General features: G+C 44.4%; 1 protein-coding gene across 8 annotated transcripts in view; it reads left to right on the top strand.

The window, feature by feature from the left end:
• Positions 1-20,862, top strand: part of NOX4 (NADPH oxidase 4) — a 167,336-nt gene that overhangs the window by 18,699 nt on the left and 127,775 nt on the right. For 7 of the 8 annotated variants that reach the window (XR_006175841.2, XM_065581676.1, XM_065581677.1 and 4 more), the window contains exons 6-8: positions 2,393-2,420; positions 6,883-6,955; positions 10,715-10,795. Coding sequence is in view for 7 of the 8 variants with exons in the window: in XM_065581676.1 (XP_065437748.1) it covers positions 2,393-2,420; positions 6,883-6,955; positions 10,715-10,795 (182 nt within the window). In the remaining variant the exon portion in view is untranslated. The remainder of the gene's footprint in view (positions 1-2,392; positions 2,421-6,882; positions 6,956-10,714; positions 10,796-20,862) is intronic. The other variant, XM_042855997.2, reaches the window with a different exon arrangement.

Below are 20,862 nucleotides of genomic sequence, written 5' to 3' on the forward strand. Positions count from 1 at the left end.
GAAAAAGACAAAAAGAACAAAAAAGTAAAGGAATGGGAAGGGAGGGAAAGGAAAGAAAGGAAAGGGGGAAGGGAAGGAAAAGGAGAGCAACAGCTTGGTTTCTATCTGCTAGGAATTAAAGATTTCTAAAAAGTTAGACCATATCTTTGCCAATTTGTCTTGGGGTCCTTCTCCAAAATGTTACCTGCTCTTTAGCTGCCAGGACAGCCACATTGCTGAGCCAAGCTTCTGTCCCTGTAGTCAGGCTGCTTTTCCGTTTACGTAACATGAATTGTGTGGCTGCAAGCACTGCTCTAGAGGACCAAGCTTTTTATGGAGGTGGAGAGTTTCCAGGATGATGGTTTAATTTTTAAGGTGGTATCCATTATCCTGTTAATCCTCCTACCGACTTCTAACCCAAAGGATTGAGAGTCCCCAAACATGTGAGCCAGTGTGATTCTGGGGAGACCCACATCTTCAGCAGCAGTCTCCACCAGTGCCGTGCTGTGTGCCCTTTGGCAAGTCACTTCACTGTTCTATGCCTTAGTTTACTGCCCTCACTGCGGCTGGGCTGTCCTTGTTGAATCATTTATGTTGCTATCATTGGCCCTGTCATTAAAACTTATAAAATGGGAGAGGCAGGAGAATAGATGTTGCATTTGCAGCATTGCGCAGACAGTGTAATGTGACATATGGACTGAAGGATGACAAGATTTGGGCCAATCTTGCTCTCATTCAAGTCAATGGCAAAACTGCTGTTGGCTTGAATGGGAACAGTATCAGATACTTTTATTGTGGCTTTAGTTGTCTGCCTGAATTAGGCTCGAAGCTGCATTCTGCTTGCAAAATGCCATACTCAGCTGACTTTTCTATCTCCGATGTATCCCCCTTAAGTCATATCAGAATGTAGGGCCAAAAGTCATTTGGGGGAAATACTCTGGTCTTAGTCTTCTCCTGCCTTTGCACTGCCTACAGGAGTAATGCTCCCACAGGCTTCCCCACTGTGCATTGCTCCCTAACTTTTCTTTGGGTGGTAGGCTTTGCCCGAAATAGGGGGGGAATAGGAATCATTTAGTGCTTACAAGGCCAGCATTAACTTAGGGCACGTCTTCACTACCTGCCGGATCGGCGGGTAGCAATCGATCTACTGGGGATCGACTTATCGCGTCTAGTGAAGACGCGATAAAATCGATCCCCGATGGCTCTGCCGTCGACTCCGGAAATCCACCACAGCAAGAGGCGGAAGCGGAGTCGACGGCGGCGCGGCAGCAGTCAACTCGCCGCCGTCCTCACAGCCAGGTAAGTCGACCTAAAATACGCAACTTCAGCTACGCTATTCACGTAGTTGAAGTTGCGTATCTTAGGTCGAACCCCCCCGTCTCCCCTCCCCGCCATAGTGTAGACCTAGCCTTATGCTCACAGAATCCTTCTGAAGTTGAGTGGAGGAATGATTCCATGGAAGGTGACGGTCTCCTTTGCTCCATAATTGCTTCTTCCCGCAGCCTGTCCCTCTCACCCATGATCCTCATGGACCTGGTCTTCACTACAAAAAAAAAAAAAAAAGGTGTGTTCTTAATTTGAATTAATGAACCTGAGGCAAAATCCCAGTGGAGGCAAGGTAGTTAGAAATTTTCATATGAGTTAGCAGGTTGAGCTATGGCCTATGGAGGAGCCTCGTCTTTAACTCAACCAGCTAGTTCATACAAAAACTAACTAAATGCCTTGCCTTCGCTAGGATTTTATCTCGAGGTAGTTAACTCGAGTTAAGAACCTACTTTTCCCCCCCTCTGGTGAAGACAAGGCCATAGAGTGGCTTCCACAGGATCAAGGGGATTGTGGAAGCATGCTGTAGAGTTGGCACTCTGCCCTTTCCCCTCCACTCAGAACTGCTGCTTTTTCCCCCACAACCTCCCACAAGGAAGTGAAGAGAAGAATTTGGCCTGATAGTGTGAACTCCTTGAGGCAGCCATGTTAAGCTCAGTCCTGCTCCCAGGGAAGTCCGTGACAAAACTCCAGTTGACTTCAATGGGAGCAACATAGTTACCCATGTTTTTATATTCAGCTTCAAAATCTCATCCCTCTCCTACACACCTATTCGGTAGCTAGGGAAAGTTGTTTTGTAAAATGATTATCTATGAAAGCAGAGAAGTGTCTGATTGTCTCACTACTCTGCTTTCTTATTCAGTGTGTGGTTGTTTTTTGCAGGGTTGGCAAAAGGTTCAGTTTACACTGATGGAGCGTAGTAGTTGTCATTGTTCTCTATTACCAGTTACACAGTCCACTTTTACAGTCAGGTTTAGGGATCGACTGTCGAAGTGAGGCATGTGGAATTTATGAGCAGTTTCTTATATTAAGAAATATAAAATGATAAATAGCAACTGATTTTTGTTTGTTTTTTGTGTCTATTTTTCAGGACCCCAGGAAACTCCTTTTCACTACCAGTAAGTTGGTGATGTTCTGTGCAGAGTTGATAAGCTGATTAATTAGTTTAGATTTCATATTGCAATCAAACCAGAAATATATTGTCAGCCAGACAATGGTCTCATTTCCACCCATAGTGGGATTTACCTCCATCTTGCTAGGGGCAGAGCTGGGATCACAGTGTCCTTAAAGGTATTTCCTAAGTGTCCTTAAAAGTATTTCACTGTATCCACATAGCAACATACAAATGATCGTAGGGACCTATCCTGCTCCTGTTCCAGTCAAAACCAAAACTTCCATTGACTTCAGCGAGAGAAGAATGAGGCTTTTAGTTTTTGGAGAAGAGAGAAAATAAATCAAAGGTTGGACCCTCTAGAGCAGTGGTTTTCAATCTGTGGTCCCTGGTCACCTGGGGGTCCACACACTGTGTCTAAGATTTCCAAAGGGGTCTGCAGCTCCATTTGAAAATTTTAGGGGGTCTGCAAATGAAAAAAGGTTGAAAACCACTGCTGTAGAGTCTCCTGTCACGGAGCAGCATTGATGGGGACAGGGAGTAATGGGGGATGGCTAGTCCAGTTTGTTGCTCCAAGTTAATGCAGGTTGCTCAATAGATCTCTCCTAATATTTAGAAGAGGAGTGAGTCTCTGAAGGAGGCAAATTGAAGGGCTAGGTTGTAGCCTGAGCCCGACTTTAGGGGCTTTTGGTTGTTACAGGACAACTGACCCACTTCATCGGCTTACCTGTCCTTTATGGACAACCCAGTCCTGTAAGGTTTAGCACTTGCAAGGTACTGAGGAGCCTCAACTTCCCTGCCTGACTTCAGTGAGAGTTGAGGGTGTTCAGTCCCTCAGAGGTGAGATTAACCCTAAACGAAGGGAAAGCTGCTGCCTCACAGAGTGTCAGTGGATAATAACCCCTCCCCCCAACTCGAGATGGCTGCAGGGAGAATGTAACTATTTAAAAAAGAAAACAGGGATCTAATTGAGGATGTGTGATACTGATTCAGTAACCTCAATTAGAATATTTAGAAAACACGCATTAAATATAATGGCTTGTATTGCTCTATTATCTGCAAATCAAAAAAATAACTCCCATGACTGTTTGCCATTTTTCATCATCATGCTCCAGACAAAATATTTAGTTTCTGTGTTGGTGTTATACAAATCTGCCATTTGTTACATCAAGCACATGATGAGATGAACCTAGGTTTGCTTACCCAGTAGTCGGGAAGGAGGAGTTATAGAAACTCTTGGAGTGGTGTGAGCAAAGTCTTCAGTGCTGTTGTTCTGCAGATGAGTCAGTGGAACATAGTTTCAAACAGAGATTCTACATAATATTAAAACCAAATTTCTGTATTATCCAATGTTAGAAAAAGAAATGTAACCAAAACACTGACTGGTTGTCTCAGCTGGTTTATGTCAGGATCAGTTCAGCTTTAGAATGATTAAACTGCAACGTGGAAGCAAGCAACTAGAATCATAAAAATAAATGAGCAAAGAGGTTTTAGCTGCATGCACATGACAGAACAATGTACTCCCATTATGGAATGGATTCCCTGGGCCTGATGCAGGCACTCCTCACTCAGACACAACTCCTATTGACGCCTACGGGGTGTGATGTTCTACTGTGTTTCACCTTGTTCACCCCTGTTCAGAATGAAGACAGAAGCTGCTATTCTGATTTGGTAGGGGTTGGTGCAAGACAGCATAGAAACAAGCCAAAAAAAAAAGTTTCATTTGAAAGGACTGCAGGATGGGGTCCCGTGTCTCTTGCTCCTGTTGCACTTACTGGAATTAGAAGTCTATAGAAAACACAGGTTTCAAAGGTTCTAAGCCAAATTCAGACCAGGTGTCAGCAGGTGCAGCTTCCATAGAAAATCGGTGATATTCTAAATGGTGGTGTAAGTCTGTTGGCTAACTGGCATAGACTCATAGACTTTAAGGCCAGAAGGGACCAGCATGATCATCTAATCTGATCTCCTGCACATCGCAGGCCTCAGAAGCTCACCCACCCACTCCTGTAATAGACCCATAATCTCAGGTTGAGATAGTGAAGTCCTCAAATCATGATTTAAAGACTTCAAGTTACAGAGAATCCACCATTTACACTAGTTTAAACCTGCAGTTGACCCATGCCCCATGCTGCAGAGGAAGGCGAAAACCCCCAAGGGTCTCTGCCAATCTGACCCGGGGGAAAATTACTTCCAGACCCCAAATATGGCAGTCATTTGGACCCTGAGTATTTCAGCAAGACCCAATAGCTAGACACCTGGGAAAGAATTCTCTGTATTAATTCAGAGCCTTCCGCATCTAGTATCCCATCACTAACCATTGGGGATATTTGCTGTTAGCAGATCGTTACATGCCATTGTAGGCAGTTCCATCAGACCATCCCTTCCATAAACTCACCAAGCTCAGTCTTGAAGCCAGTTAGGTTTTGGAAGGCTGTTCCAGAACTTCACTCCTCTGATGGTTAGAAATCTTCGTCTAATTTCAAGCCTAAATTTGTTGATGGCCAGTTTATATCCATTTGTTCGTGTGTCTACATAGGCACTAACTCCTCTTCCTCCCTGGTATTTATCTCTCTGATGTTTTTATAGATAGTAATCATCTCTCCCCTCAGCCTTCTTTTGATAAAAGTAGTGCAGTTGGCATTGATGTGGCATTCAGTGGGTGTTCAAGGTGAGGGTTGTTCACAGACTAAGGAGGAGGAAGAGGGAAGGTGCATCAAAACCAACATCTAATAGGAGGTGCAAATAAAGTATAAGCAGTTCTGCCTTGATCAGGGAGAAGGCCTAAGTGCACATTGTACAGCCCACAGCCTCTCCATGAATAACCCTGCTTCTGTGGATACCCTGAGAGCTGTGTGGATCTTGGGGAATGCACTGTATTAGGATGAGAGCCTGCAAGGTGGAACCCCCCTCTCCCTAAGGGAGTAAGGGGAAAACCTTGTGTCATTTTCATTCATTTTCATTCCCCTTCACTTCTCAGTGTATTCACTCATAAGGGATGTTTTGGCCTGACTCTAAATCAGTAATTTAATAGCATCCTTCTTTCAGCCCATTGTGCCCAAGTGTTGAAGTCCTGCCCCATTGAAGTCAGTATCAGACCTTCCATTTTCTTCACTGAGGCCAGGTTTTCATTTATGCTCTCCAGCCTAGAGATATCAAAACCATGCAGGAATTGCATATCCTACAGGAATCAATACTTGGCACAGATGGTTTGAGGCTTAAGGTGTGGGGGTTTAATTTAATTTTAAATTTTTAAGAGTTTAACTTGTAAAAAAAAAATAGCAGAAGCATTCAGGTGAGAATACAGCAACCATTTCAAATCGCTGTTATTGTGGTTGTTTGAATTGTGGTAGGTCCTAGAGGTCCCAATCAGGATTGGGGCCCTGTTGTTGTTAGGTGTTGTACAAACACATTGGTAGACACTGTCCTCACCTTGAAGAATTTACAATCTAATTTGAGACAGGGGGCAACAAGTGAAACGACAAGAGGAAGGAAGGAAGGAAGGAAGGAAGGAAGGAAGGAAAGGAGTAGCAGCAATAAGAGTACAGTGGTGCGTAGGTAGCTATTGCACAAACGGATAGTTCCCATTCATCTTAATTTTAAATAAAATGAGCTATCCCTGACCAACCATTAGTTATTATTATTGCCATAGTGCCTAGGAGCTCCAGCCATTGTCTAGTCCCCATGGTTCTAGGTGCTGTACAAACTTTGAAAATCAGATGCCAGCATTAATGTAGGTAATTTAAAGTCTTTGTCCTATCACTCCGGAATGCTGACTGCAGCTCATCTTCGCAGGTTTTGTTCTACAGTCAACAACTTCAATCATTATACTATGTTATGAAGACTAATTGCAGCACTTTTCCCATTTCAGGGTAAAATGGGTCTGCAAATGATCGTACCAACAGCTGGCATTGCAGTTGGTTTGCTTGAAATTCTCTTTCTGTGACCAATTTTTTAATTGTGCTGTTTTGGAGAGCTGTACATTTAAAAAAAAATATATAACACTCAAAATTAAAATGGAAATGTTCTGCAAGTAACTAGCTTTGAAAGAGATTTCAGAAGCTATTATAAAACCAGCCTTTACAGCAAACTGAAAGCCTGTGCTGTTAGAAAGGTACCTGCTGAGATCCAGCTGGTTCATGGTGCAAAGGGGGTACAAGAGGAGAAGTGAACAGTAAATTGTGAATTTTAGAGGTATCTGTATATACATGGACTAATGCAAGGCAGAAAACATATTTTCCCCTCTCCAGATGGAGAATAACAGTGAAAATCTGTTTCGCACAAAATTCTCTGAAACTGTGTTTATTTGGAAAATTGATTCTTAGAAATAAATAAATCACACAAATCAAATAAATCATTTTGATCAATACATGATTTGTGCTCCTAATACAGACCGGCACTTTAAATGGTCATAAAAGATGAGTATACCTTTTCCTAATACAATTTTAAATCTGTGTGTGTTTATGTTGCAGTTCCAGGACTGACGGGGGTCCTGATGGTGTTAGTTTTATTCCTAATGTGCACAGCTTCTACATATGCTATCAGGTAAGACTTAATCTGATTATTAAATTGAACATCACAGTCTGAGAAATCGTATTCTGCCGCAGATTAGAAGGCATACAGAGCAACTACAATGATATGTAACAGGCATTATATAAATGGAAGGAAAATATCAAATATCTTGTTCTATTTGTTGCACTAACTTGTAGGTGAACTAGCACATTACGTTTTGGAATCAATATTTGTACAATAAATATGAAAACTGATGATGTTTTCAGAGTGTAGATGTATTTAAGGGACATGGTCTATTGAAATCTATTTTCAATTTTACTCTCCCCTGTCACTAGGGTGACCAGATGTTCCAATTTTATAGGGACAGTCCTGATATTTGGGGCTTTGTCTTATATAGGCGCCTATTATACCTCACCCCATGCCGATTTTTCACACTTGCTGTCTGATCACCCTACTGTCACTGTGTGAAAGATCCACACAAGCAAAACAGGAAACTGACTGTACAGTGGTACCAGTGAAACTAATTGTACACAAAGTGCTGTCAAATGCGCAAAGTAAATAAACTGCTGGAAAAATCAGAGGTTAATATAGTTTTTCTTCATCCTTTCTTGGGTGTTTCTTCTAACAATACATAGATAAAATATTTCAGATAGAAATGTGCCATTTAATTGACTTAGTGTCTTTTTAAGGGGATATTAAGAATTCTGGGTACCATATTTCATAACTGAACACAATAATTCTTGGTCACAGCCTCAGGTAACATTATTAATGGAGATGATAGTCTAGAGAGAAAATGAGCAGGGAACTGTATCCCCTTTTTAGCACAGAGTCCTTAATGCTGTATGGTGTCTGCTCCAACGACTTAAGTGTCAGATTGCTTAACACCCTGCAGGATTGAGTTTGATAGCCTTCATAGCCTTAGGCCCTGATCCTGCAAACACTTAAGCACATGCATAACTTTTGCTCACGTAGCAGTCCGTATCCAGTACTCACTTGAGTAGATTAATGTTTTTGCAGGATCAAGAATCAAGTGTTTGCAGAATTGGGGTTTTAGATCTCGATTCAACAAGGTACGTACAGATGTGCCTTACTCAAAGCATGAGAGATTAGTCCGAATTATGTCAGTTAGGCATATGTAAATTACATTGCTGAACCAGCATGTCTTAGCTAGCTATTATTATTATTGTTAGGCCCTGATTGAGGAAGCAATTCAGTATGTACTTAAGAATCTTTCCTAAACAAGGATGCTTTCCTGAATCAGGACCTGAGGAACTGGCAGCCACAGATGGAGCTACAGAAGCACTGAATTTGAGCAGGATTAGACTGCAGTGCTGCTAGACTCAAGATAAGATCTCAGGATAATTGGGCAGGATGTAAGCTATACTAAAGGCTTTGCCTCCAAAGCCAAACCCATTTCATAAAAGGTGGAAACACTAAATGATCACTTCATACTGATACAGCTCTGCAGGGCTTTTCCAAAAGCAAAAGTCTGTTTTCTCCAAGACCAACATAAATTAGAAAATAACAGTAGCATTTGTTTAAATAAAAAAAAGAGAGAGATGCAATGCAAACATTCTTGGAAATAATGAAATTGCTGTGATAAAAATTTAAAACTGTTCCTGATCCAGGCAACAAAGGTTTCCCTGTTTCCAAGACTGTGTACTAGTTATATCCCGTTTTGACTATGGCAACCTCCTGCCCTTCAGTCTCCCCTTCCTAAAACTCCACTCCCATCAAAAACTCATTTTCCTCTCTTAGTGCTTCGACAATGCGTCTTTTTCTAGATTCATTACAGTGGCATCTCCTCTTCTGTATAAAGATCAAGCTTCTTTTCTTCAAGCATTCCACAGCTCTGCAGCCGCCTATTGTGTCTAAGCCCATTTCTCCTCCTGTAATCCAATCTGCTCCTTCATGTCCTCTTTGTCTTCTCCTGAAAACTCTTTCCACTTTCTTTCATGCTGTCTCTATATTTGCAATAAGTAAAGGCTTGATACAGATTTGAGGTGAAATGGAAAAGCAGTTTCTGACATAGGAATTTTAGAACAAAACCAGTTGAAGACACTTCTTGAAAAATCGTCTTAATTTTTTTAAAAAAATGTCTTCCATGCAGTAGCTCAGCACCAGCTTGTGTAGCAACTCTCCATTTTTCATTCAAGAACCATTTGCTAGGAGGGAGTTGGAATTATTATAAAATGTAATAAAACATACAGAAAAATGCTAAAATGTGATCCAATTACAAGTTAAAGTTATTCCAGGACCTTTCCCATGAACTCAATCACTAAAATATAGGATGCCACTTATTCAGGGCTTCCTAAATAAGCTCCAACGGCCCACACACAAGCTATCTTCTCAATAACATATAACAATAGTCATTCACATTATTATCTTATAAACCATCACATACACATTTCCTTCCAATGCAAATCTACACCCACCCACATACCAAGGCCAGTTTCCCAAAATAGGAATTAAACACACAATTTGAACTCAGGTTTTCAAGAACACTGATTTCTAGGAAATTAGATTTTGATAAATGTCTATTTTGAATCACAGATAGTAGATAAGAAGCAGTCTGATATATTTTAAATAGCAAAAAAGTTCTGATTTAGTAAAAAGAAATAATGTTTATTTTTAGGCAATGTAACAGATATAAGCTGTCTAGGTAAAAGGAGACGAAGACATTTCAAGAGAGGGACATAGTATATGTTTGCAATGTCTTAATAATAGTTTCTGAAATTATATAGTCAGAGTTAAGGTTATATTTTATTTTATTTTTGATTTGTATTGTGTGTGGGGATAAGGGTTTGTATTGGAAGAGAATATGTTGTGCTGCTGTGTGGGGTTGGAATGTGCTGTGTTGTGTATTTGTGAAGATAGGTATCTTATGGGTGAATATTTCCTTAATTAGCAAGTTCCTAGTTTTTTTGACTGATGATTGTATTCATGGAGAAAGGAATAAAGTTAAGTGACAGTTCACAGAGTTTTTATGTGGGGAGAATTTCCCTGGTTTTTAAAATCATCAATAGAAGGAAGTCCTTCTTCTCCTTTGTCCTGCACTCCCTGCACTTATGTGGCACTGCTTGTTCCCTGCAATTTACCTCTATGTGCCCTGGATTCCAGAACATCCTCTCTGTATGTCAACTCTAACTCCTAAAGTATCTTCATATTTTCCCTCCTGTTGCCCTTTGCCCCAGTTCCCTGCATGTGCACCATGGATACCTGCACCTGCTTCTGTCCTTCTCCCCTCTCCCTCAACTCTCTGACTGCCTCCCCTCCACACACCTTTTTACCCACTTCCCATTACACCCATTTATATTTAAAATGCTTAATAGCTACTTTCAATATTTTAAAATATAAATGTCTACAAGAGCATCAGGGCAAATGGCATGGCCTGAGGGAGCCAGTATTGGTGGCAGAACTGTGATTATAGGCTGAATTTTGGGGTCAGGGAGCCATTATGGAAGCAGGGGTGGGGAAGAAGGCTGTGTAGAGATCTGGGAAAACAGGCTAGTCTCCATATCTTAGCTCCTTGCATGTGCCCCTAGTCCCTGCTATCCTTCCCTCCCTTCCATGCCTACCCAGTCCCCTGACCTCTTTCCAACAACTCAGTGTGGGCAAATGTGCGTGTGTATATTTTTTATATAACTGAATTGGATTTTAGACCATAACTGAATTGGATTTTGATTTTTCTATGTTTATAATTTTCATCTAGATACACAGAGCTGCTTGTAATTAGCGATGACTGAGTGTAATATCTGAGAATGGCATTAAACCACAGTTTATTCTTTACAGGCTTTCGAACTACGATATCTTCTGGTACACACACAACCTTTTCTTTGTCTTCTACGTGCTGCTGCTGGTGCATGTTTCCGGGTATGTAACAAAATAAACTGTCCCTGTTCCTTAAGCACAGTGAGGAGGGTACAGCTCACAAAGAAGGGCATTGAGGCAGGGAGCTAAGTGGCATCTTCCTGACGTGACCTTGTGCTGATCAGTATTTCACAGTGGCAATTGCTCAGGTAAAGCTTGTGTTGTGGTTGGAGCATCATTTGGTACAGCAGATTAGAACACAGCAGGGTCAAAACCTGAACCAAACCCCACTCCTTGCCCATTCCACCAAATTCTGGTGTTAACTAAAATAAATGTTGTTTAGCTCGGTCTCCAGAACCACCCTGGCTGAAGTGAAGTCACTCTCTTCCCTTTGTCTTTCCTTTCTCCACATCCCCATTGCTGTAAACACAACAGTTATTTCTCTCTCCCCAACCATTTTAAACAACCAATCTATGGGTATAAATGACCACACAAGTGTTACGAGTGGGGGGCTTGGGCAGTCAGTCCTAATGGCCAGAGCCAGAGGTCTAAGTCAGGAGTTCCAGGATCAGAATCTAAGAGTGATAGCTGGAGTTTGGGACTGGGGACGGAGTTTTAGTACTGATGCCAATGGGCAGGGATGGAGCCAGCATTCAAAGGGCAAAGCCAGGTCTGTAGCCAGAGTCAGAGTTCAAGCACTGAAGCCCAGGATCAAAGCCACAGTCAGCGTCCAGGTACCAAAACCAGAGGTCGAAAGCTGGAGTTGGCCTCCCAATACTGAAGCCAGGGGTCAAAGCTGGTGTCAGAGTCCAAGTACTAAAGCAGGGTCTGGGCTCGGAGTCAGAGTTCAAGGTTGGAAGCTGAGGGTCCAACCTGGAGCCGAGGGTCTGAAAGCTAGCAGAGAGGCAGATCCATCACAGTGGCTGGCAGGGAAGTCAACCTTATTGCAAAGATGCTTCCTAGAACTCCTCCTGGATTTAAATAATGTGCCTGGACCAATCGGGGCCATGAGGGAAGCTGTCAGTTCGGCCTTCTGGGGTGATACTTCCTGTGGTTTTATCTCCACGGGAAGTATGCGGTGATGCCTACAGGTTTCCCATTGCTGTCAGGTAGTGGCGTGGAGGTGTCACCTGTCCTGCAGACCCAGGTTCTGGTCCCATCCCCACAGAACCTCACAAGGTGCAAGACTGTGGAGTTTCTCACATCAATGCAGTTCCTTTGGAACAGATCCTTAGCTGGTGTAAATCACCACAGCTGCATTTGAATCAAAGCAGCTGCATCATTGACACCAGCTAAGGACCTCGTCCATTGATTTCCCTGGAATTACTCCTAATTTAGACTGATGTGAGATGAGAAAGACAAGCTTTCGAGCTACACAGAGCTCTTCTTAAGGTCTGGGAAAGGTACTCAGAGTCACAGCTAAATACCTATAGGAGTTGCATTGGTGTGAGAAACTGAGTACCTTTCCCAGACCTGAAGAGCTCCGTGTAGGTTGAAAGCTTGTCTCTTTCACCAACAGAAGTTGGTCCAATAAAATATGTTACCTCACTCATCTTGTCTCTCTTTGTAGGGTCTGAAGGTAAACAATGAGTAGCTGTTGGATTTTACAAGTGGTTAAATAGAGCACTGTAAACTTGAAATCTAGAGAATTAAAAAAAAAAAAAAAAAAAAAAAAAGAGTTCCAAGTATCAGGTTCTTACATTGGACCATGATTCCTGACTTTTCCATGTTTTTTTAAAAGGTTCCCCCTGCCCCTTCACTATTGCTATATGAAAGACCCAACAGGAGAATCTGACAAACTAAGGCCCCCATCTCGCACTGAATAAAAGGCAGGTGGCTCCCTGTGCAGACCCCTGTTCTTGCAGGACTGAGCCTGCCTGGCTATACAGGGGAATTGGTGACAATGACTTTGCACAAAGTGCTGTCTCATACACAAACTAAAAACTAGAGGAAAACATTTTTCCTACCCTCCATCAGTTATAGTAGATGTAAGATGTAACTTGTAACAATAGAAGCTAAAAACATTTCAGACAGAAGCATGTTTTTTTTTTAATTCACAGATTTTTTAAATTATGATTAAGGAGCCCTTGTCATAGACTAGGACCCCATTGTGCTAGGTGCTGTACAAAATGATGATCCTTGCCCCAAAGAATTTACAATCTAATTATAAGACAAGAAACAACAGATGGAGAGAAACAGACAGGTGAGAACACAAGGAAACAATGAGACAATATTAGTCAGCATGATAGGCTGTGGTATCAGCACACCTATCTGTTGGCAAGGTTTTTTGGATAGAGTTACCAGTACCAGTTCTTAATTCCTGAGGCTAGATGGAGCATATAACTAATGTCTTTTTGCATCCTTAGCAGCCAGCCTGAAAGGGTAGATTATAGTGGAGCAGGCATCAGGACTGAAACATCTAGGCTACTGACTAAAAATCCCAGTGGAGTTAATGGAGGCCTACCTCTCTCTGAGGTGAAAAAGCTGAATTCCATGCAGAAAAACCTGTGTGGGCAGCTTTTGAATGAGCAAGGTTTAAAATGCAAGGACCAATCCTGCTCTCACTGAAGTCAGTGGGAGTTTTGCCATTAATTTGCAGGGCTCACTCCTCCTTCCATTGATGCACTTTTGGTAAGATTAGGGACTTGCCCTGGTGTCTTTATTCAAGATGTCCCCAACTCTCATGAGGTGCTGCCTGCAGCTCTGTAAGCAGCTCAAGTTCCATTATGGGTTATAGTGTGCATAGCTGAGTAGGGAGCAGGCAGCAGTGGTGTGTGTGGGGACCATTGCTAGGAAGTGCATTAGGGTTTTTTTGTAGTCACGTTCATTCTGGATCCTCTGTTTAAAGATTGCCTGCCTCCCCGCCCCTGGGCACTGGCAGCTGGAGGAAAGACTGTCAGCATGACACCAGAGGAGCTGAGCTGTCAAGGAGCAGGGGCATGGGCAAGGGGTCCCAGGGTGTCTGAGATTTGCATGGGAATGGCAGTTCATTCTTCAGAGGACAAACCTCTTCCCACCATTGGAATGATTTGGGGAAAATTCTGCAAGGGGATATTTTTAGGATATCCCATGCCCTTTCCTCCCAGATCCTCTCCTGGGGGTTCTTCCTGGTTCTACTCTATGTATATTGTTATACTGCCTGGGTCACTACAGTATCTGAGCACCTCCCAGTAGTGCATTAAGTGAGACGACTAACATCTGTCATGTATGGTTTGTTGTTTCTTTCATCCTCACCCCAGGGGGAGAAGAGAACTAGCCTTAATAATTAATGCATGTTCTGTTGTGGTACTTTTTGCAACAAGACCTGCAAAGAATTTCAGTGACTTAATGTACAGATGCCCCAAACTTTAGGTAGGCTTTAGTATTAAGCCAACAATAGCAAAAAGTCAATAGGAAACACAAACCAGATGCTTTCACGACGTTATTCTACAAACATAAGGATTACTAAAACATTTGGAGCCAGCTCTTCTGCTGGTGTCAATTGGGCTAGCTCCACTGAAGTCAAAGGAGCTAAACCAGTTTGCACCAGCTGAGGATCTGACCTTGGTGATAATGCTATAGTTGTCAAAGGACTTAGACATCTCCTACAGGGTGAAGAATTCTTAAGATTCTACCCCTACCTTGTCCTCGATCAAGTCCAGAAGTACCAGAGCTTAACTCACCCTGGGACACCAGAGAGAGGATGCCAAGATAATCCTCAAAAAACCCCAAACATAAATCATACGTCATTGCAGCTAACTCAACTTCAGTAGGACTAAATATTAAGTAATTAATTAAATTAATGTATTAAAGTTAAGAACATGCTTAAGTACTTTGCTGGAATGGTGTCTTCATGGCAAATACTTTATTAAATACTGGCTGGTGATCTGAAATCTGGGACATGTTTGTAAATTTTATTTTCCTGTGTTTCAAATATATTCTTCATTGGAGATTGTTTGGAGGAGGGGAGAGAAGTGACTAATGTGGTGGTACTGGATTTATCAAAAGAGCACATAGCTTTCTCAGTGGCTTTAGCTATGGTAATAGCTTTTATAGTTTATCAAAGAATCAGTGCCTTTGGAAAATGATTCATGATTGTGTGTCGCTTTTAGTAGATAATCTCTTGTGTATTGGACACAACGTGTCAAAAAGTATAATATTCAAAGAACAGGGTTAATCTTTTGTTTATATAATGTGGTTGTGGATGTATTGTAGCTTGATTGTTCAAGATTCCATTTTCAGTGAATGCTGAGGCTACGCTACATAAAAGCAAAAACGCTATTATCAAAATTAGGGTTACCATATTTAAAAAATAAAAGAGGACACTCCACGGGGCCCTGGCCCTCCCCTTTCCCACCCCTGGCCCCGCCCCAACTCCGCCCCTTCCCCAGAGTCCCCGCCCTAACTCCCCCTCCTCCCTCCCAGCAACGCGAAAAGGGCTGCCCCAGCGCTACTGGCTCCACGGTTTGCCGGGCAGCCCCCAGAACCTGCACCCCCAGCCGGCGCTTCCCCAGTGCAGCTGAAGCCCGGGAGGGGAAGCGCCCAGCCGGGGGCACAGAGTCTGGAGGCTGCCCGGCAAACCGTGAAGCCAGTAGCGCTCAGGCTTCGGATAGCCCCCATGCCTCCGGACCCTGCGCCCCCGGCCAGGCACTTCCCCTCCCAGGCTCCGGCGGCTGTGCTCCTCCCCTGATTCTTTGGCTCTGTTTAAGAGCCGAGCTGCCCGAGCGCTACCGGCTTCGGGCAGCCCCCATGCCTCTGGACCCTATGCCCCCAGAGCCCGGGAGGAGAAGTGCCCGGCTGGCGACTCAGGGTCCGGAGGCATGGGGGCTGCCCGAAGCCGGTAGCGCTCGGGCAGCTCGGCTCTTAAACAGACCGAAGAGTCAGGGGAGGAGCACAGCAACCGCGGGAGGGGAAGTGCCCGGTCAGCGGTATTTTTCCCGGACATGTTCGGCTTTTTGGCAATTCCCCCCGGACGGGGGTTTGATTACCAAAAAGCCGGACATGTCCAGGAAAAACTAGACGTATGGTAACCCTAATCAAAATGGAGTTTTTATAATCCTGACATGACACGAGAGGTGACCAAATTATATATGTGTGTATATATATAAACTTTTAAACGGTGTGGGGATGGAAGGATTTGTCTATACAGAGACGTAGTGTGCAGCATGCTGGGATGTAATTCCAGTGACCATGTAAAGTGGCCATGTAAACCCTGCTTCCAAGCACTAGATGTTCCAAAGTGCATTTTGATGTGCACTACAGAACTTTTCGCGTGCTGCAACAGGATCCCCATAGCCATTTAGTGGTGGCAGGCTGGTGTGAAGTAGATTTACATCCCAGCTTGCTGTGCACTACATTTCTGTATAAAGAAGTCTGAAGAGTGGCCTATGAGAGGAAGAGTAGCCTTCTTCCTAAGGAGACACAGGATTTCGGGTTCAATTCCCAGCTCTGCTGCAGATATCCTGGGTCCTCTGAGGGAAATCCGGTAATTTGTGCCTTAGTTCACCATTTTACAGAATTTTTCCTTTTTGTCTGTATTGTCTGTTTAGATTGTAAGTAGAACTAGTCAAAATAGCCAAAATTAGTTTCATGAAAATTTTCAAATGTATAGACTTTTTGAAGTACTCGAAACCAACCATTTTAAAAAAAATTTGTGATTCCTTTTCAATTTCTTTTGTTCAAAATTTTTATTTCAAATGTTATCAGAATAGTTAACAATTTTGATTTACCCAAGAGTGGGTTTTTTGGTAAATAAGATTTGTCTTTACGGAACAGCGCTGTTTTTGATAAACATAAAATTTTGATTATTGAAAACATTTTAGGAATGGTTAAGAATTGAAAAAAAATAAAGACATGAAATCTTTTGAGAAAAAACAAAAAAAATTAAGCAATGTCAACAATTTTTTACAAATTGGAAAAAGGGTAGCTTGTGACAGACATTTCAACCAGCTTCAGTTTTAAGCTCTCCAGGGCTGTTGCTATTTTATGATGTGTTTGTACAGTGCCTAGGTCAATAAGGCTCTGATCTTTGAGGGTGTCTTTAGCACTATCCAGGGCCGGCTCCAGGCAGCAGTGCAGGAAGCAGGTGCTTGGGGCAGCCAATGGAAAGGGGCAGCACATCCGGGTCTTCAGCGGCAATTCGGCGGCGGGTCCCTCAGTCCCTCTCGGAGGGAAGGACCAGCCGCCGAATTGCCACCGAAGAATGAAGTGGCGCGGTAGAGCAGCCGCCGAAGTGCCGCCAATCGCGGCTTTTTTTTTTTTCTCTCTCTTTGCCGCTTGGGGCGGCAAAAAAGCTGGAGCCGGTCCTGGCACTATCACAAATAATAATAATGACACTGGCCAGATTCTCAATTGGTGTCAATGGAGCTATGCCTGTTTAGTTCTGTCACAATATTAATGATGATAAAAACAAAATTTCTATACAAATATTGAGCAGAAGGTAGAAAAATATCACTGGTTCTGTTCTTTCTGTAGATTCTCACAAAAAAAAAAATCACAGAAATTAACAATGGGAAAAAGTTTAATATGTTTTTCTGAGGAAATTCTAGCCCCTTTCCTTGCAAATCTTCCCTGAGGATATTGTCTGTTGTTTTTTCCAGCCTAATTTTATGGTTGGGTCTTCCAACCTTTGAAATGTATTTCACAGCTAAGTACAGCATGCTGTCAAGAAAGGCAGTGTAGACTAGTGGCTACAGCACTTAACTGGGACTCAGGAGAACTGGGTTTTATGCTCAGCTCTCCTATTGTCCTGCTGGGAGACCTTGAGCAAATCACTTCATCTGCCTCAGTTTCCCCATTAGTAAAATAGGTGTAATGATACGGACCTATTTTGTAAAGTGCTTTGAGCTCTATGGATGAAAGGCACTATATAAGAGCTAGGTATTTTTGTTGTTGTTATTAATGAGCTAACAACATTGAATAGGTGGAAGATTCAGTGTAGTGGAATTGCAGTTCACCTTAGGAGCTTCTGAACTCATAGCATAGCACTAAAGTGCCACCCTGGCAATGGCACCTGTTGTATAGAATGTTGCCAGCCATGACTAGTAGGCTTCAATCAGTGACTTCACTTTCAGCTCCCATATTTATTAGTTATCTTGTAGAAATTGCAAAACCAGAAATTTGTCATGTGAACCATCAGACAATTCTCACTTGCTCACCTTGTAATCCTGAAACACTGATAGCCCCAAAGATCTAGTTAACCCAGTGCTATTTTTTGGTTTTGCAACTTTTTGTTTAATTAGTTAGAAATAATGCCTAGAGACACTCTATCAAGGGTGCCTTATAAATGAGTCGATTACCTTGTGCCAAGTGGTAGATGTGTTAATGCCTGGCAGAGTGAAGTGCAACCATTAAAGGGTTTGTGTGTGACAGTTTGTAATGGACAAATATTAAACGTGTGTTTTAATATCACTATCCCACTTTGGGTATCCCCTGTATTAGAGGTGACAGAGTATACGAAACTTATCTCATCTATCTAGCCCATTACCCGGATATCTGAGCATGCAGGGGGAAGCCATAGTTGGGCTTCCAACGCTCTGGTGGGGTGAGTAGCTAATGCTATCTTAAATGTCTAAAGTACTTCTGTGTGCACCAATCACCAGTGTATCTGAGCACCTCACTATCTTTAATATATTTATCCTTGCAACACCCTGTGAGGTAGAGCAGTGCCATTATCCCCATGTAACAAATGGGGGAACTGAGGCAATAGGATCTAAAAGACTTGGCTAAGGTCACATAGGAAGTCTGTAGTGAAGCAGGGAACTGAATCCTGGTCTCCCAAGGCCCCAGTTTGTGCCCTATCCATTGGCCCATGTTGGCAGCATGTATCATGTCAGAAGGGCAAGGTTGGGTTGGGAAGGTTGCTGCCACCACCATGCTTCCCTCCACTCCTGTGAACCAAACAGTGCCAGGATAGTTGCTGTGTGGGGCATCAATTACATGTTTCAAAGATTTTCTTGCCCCTGTGGGTTGGGGAACAGCCCAGAGACCTTCCCCTCTGGAAAAACCCACAGTCCAGGTCAATTGGGAGGTTTGGGGGGAACCCAGGCCCACCCTCTACTCCGGGTTCCAGCCCAGGGCCCTGTGGACTGCAGCTGTCTATAGTGCCTCCTGTAACAGCTGCATGACAGCTACAACTCCCTGGGCTACTTCCCCATGGCCTCCTCCAAACACCTTCCTTATTCTCACCACAGGACCTTCCTCCTGGTGTCTGATAACGCTTGTGCTCCTCAGTCCTCCAGCAGCACACTCTCAGCTCCTTGCACCTCTTGCTCCCAGCTCCTCACACTCTCACCACAAACTAAAGTGAGCTCCTTTTAAAACCCAGGTGCCCTGATTAGCCTGCCTTAATTGCTTCTAGCAGCTTCTTAATTGGCTCCAGGTGTCCTAATTAGCCTGCCTGCCTTAACTGGTTCTAGCAGGTTCCTGATTACTCTAGTGCAGCCCCTGTTCTGGTCACTCAGGAAACAGAAAACTACTCATCCAGTGACCAGTATATTTGCCCTCTACCAGACTCCTGTACCCCACTGGTCTGGGTCTGTCACACAATCTTATCTTGTACTAGAATGTGGTGTGTCTGTACTAACCTTCTGAAATATATTTACGTAATATATCTAGTGCCTGGTACACTAGCAGCAACTTTGCCAAGTTTATGTACTGAACAGTGAACTTGTAAGCGTCAGCTTTAATACATGGCCTGACTTTGGTTCACAGCCTCTGGTTCAGGCCTCAGGTCCTGTATTCCAGGCTCTCTGTACTACACCTTTGATGGAGGACTGTAATGGGGTTCACTCACTGCAAGAGCTCCTCTTCCTGGCCAGGCAGGGCCGGCTTTAGCAAGAGCGGGGCCCGATTCCTGGGGGCGGGGCTTGCTGCAAGCCCCGCCCCCAGGACCCGAGCCACGCCGCGGGGGGGACGGGGACGGGGGGACCCGAGCCGCGCCATGGGGGGACCCGAGCCGCGCCGCGGGGGGGGACGGGGATGGGGGGACCTGAGCCGTGCCGCGCCGGGGACAGGGGACCCGAGCCGCACCGCGGGGGCTGCGCGGGGGCGGGAGGGATCCGAGCCGCGCCGCGGAAGCCGCGCCGGGGGGGGGACCCGAGCCGCGGGGACCGGGCCGGGCCGGAGCCGGGCCGCGGGGGCCGGGCTGGAGCCAAGCTGGGCCAGAGCCGCTGGGGCCTGCGGGAACGGGCCGTGCCTCCCCGGAGCCCTTCTCCCGCCCCCACCACCCCCACCCCAGCTTACCTCATGCTGCTGGCCCGCCCCTGCTTCGTCTCAGACTTCCCGCGAATCTCTGATTCGCGGGAAGCAGGGGAGGGGGCGGAGCGTTCAGGGGAGGGGAGGAGGGGGAAGTGAGCTGGGGGGCGGGGTGGACAGCTGCAGCGCGGGGCCCAATTCAGCCGAATCCGCTGAATCGGCCTAAAGCCGGCCCTGTGGCCAGGCATGGCATAGTGGCTTTCTTCCCATATGGCGGCCCCTGCCGATAGTCAATCCATGGCTGCAATGGTCTCTCTTGCCATAATTCACAGTGCTCCCTCTTTGCGATTCAGCCTTGCGGATAGATCACTTATATAATCTGCCCCCTTCCAGGGTATCAGAGTCTCACCAGACCAGATGTCTGGGTGGCACCTCCAACAGTGCTGTGTCATTTCCCAGTGACTGTTAGAGGAACTCAGGCTCCTCCTCTCCCCCCCGCTTTCTTATTGTTTCCCTGGGCTTCTTCCTACCTAGGCTTCTCAGGCTTTCTTTCCCCACAACTCCTCCAGTTGATCCTGCTTCCCAGGCCAGGATCCCAGGGCTTATTCTCCCACCTGGGTTTCCCCCTCCTCCCTGCTCTCAGAGAGTGACTACAGACTCTCTCCTTGTGGCCTCCTGCTACTAAAAACTTCCTCTCTTTATATTCCTTATCCAGCTTCTCCCCCAGCTGGGCATCACCAGCCATTAGTATTCATAAATCCCTCAGTCTCCCTTTAGGTGTAACTATGAAGATTAATTGGCCCCTTCTGGGGCCTCCTTAACCCCTTCAGGGCCAGTGTGGGGTGAACACCCCATCATAATGACTTTTTTCATTTGACAAATGGATTTTCAAAAGCACAATGTTGCTCATGTATGATGCTGTCATGCACAAACATGAAATACCTTTAATGTTGGGA

This window comes from Chrysemys picta, chromosome 1 (genome assembly GCF_011386835.1).
Source record: "Chrysemys picta bellii isolate R12L10 chromosome 1, ASM1138683v2, whole genome shotgun sequence".
Lineage (NCBI taxonomy): Eukaryota > Metazoa > Chordata > Testudines > Emydidae > Chrysemys > Chrysemys picta.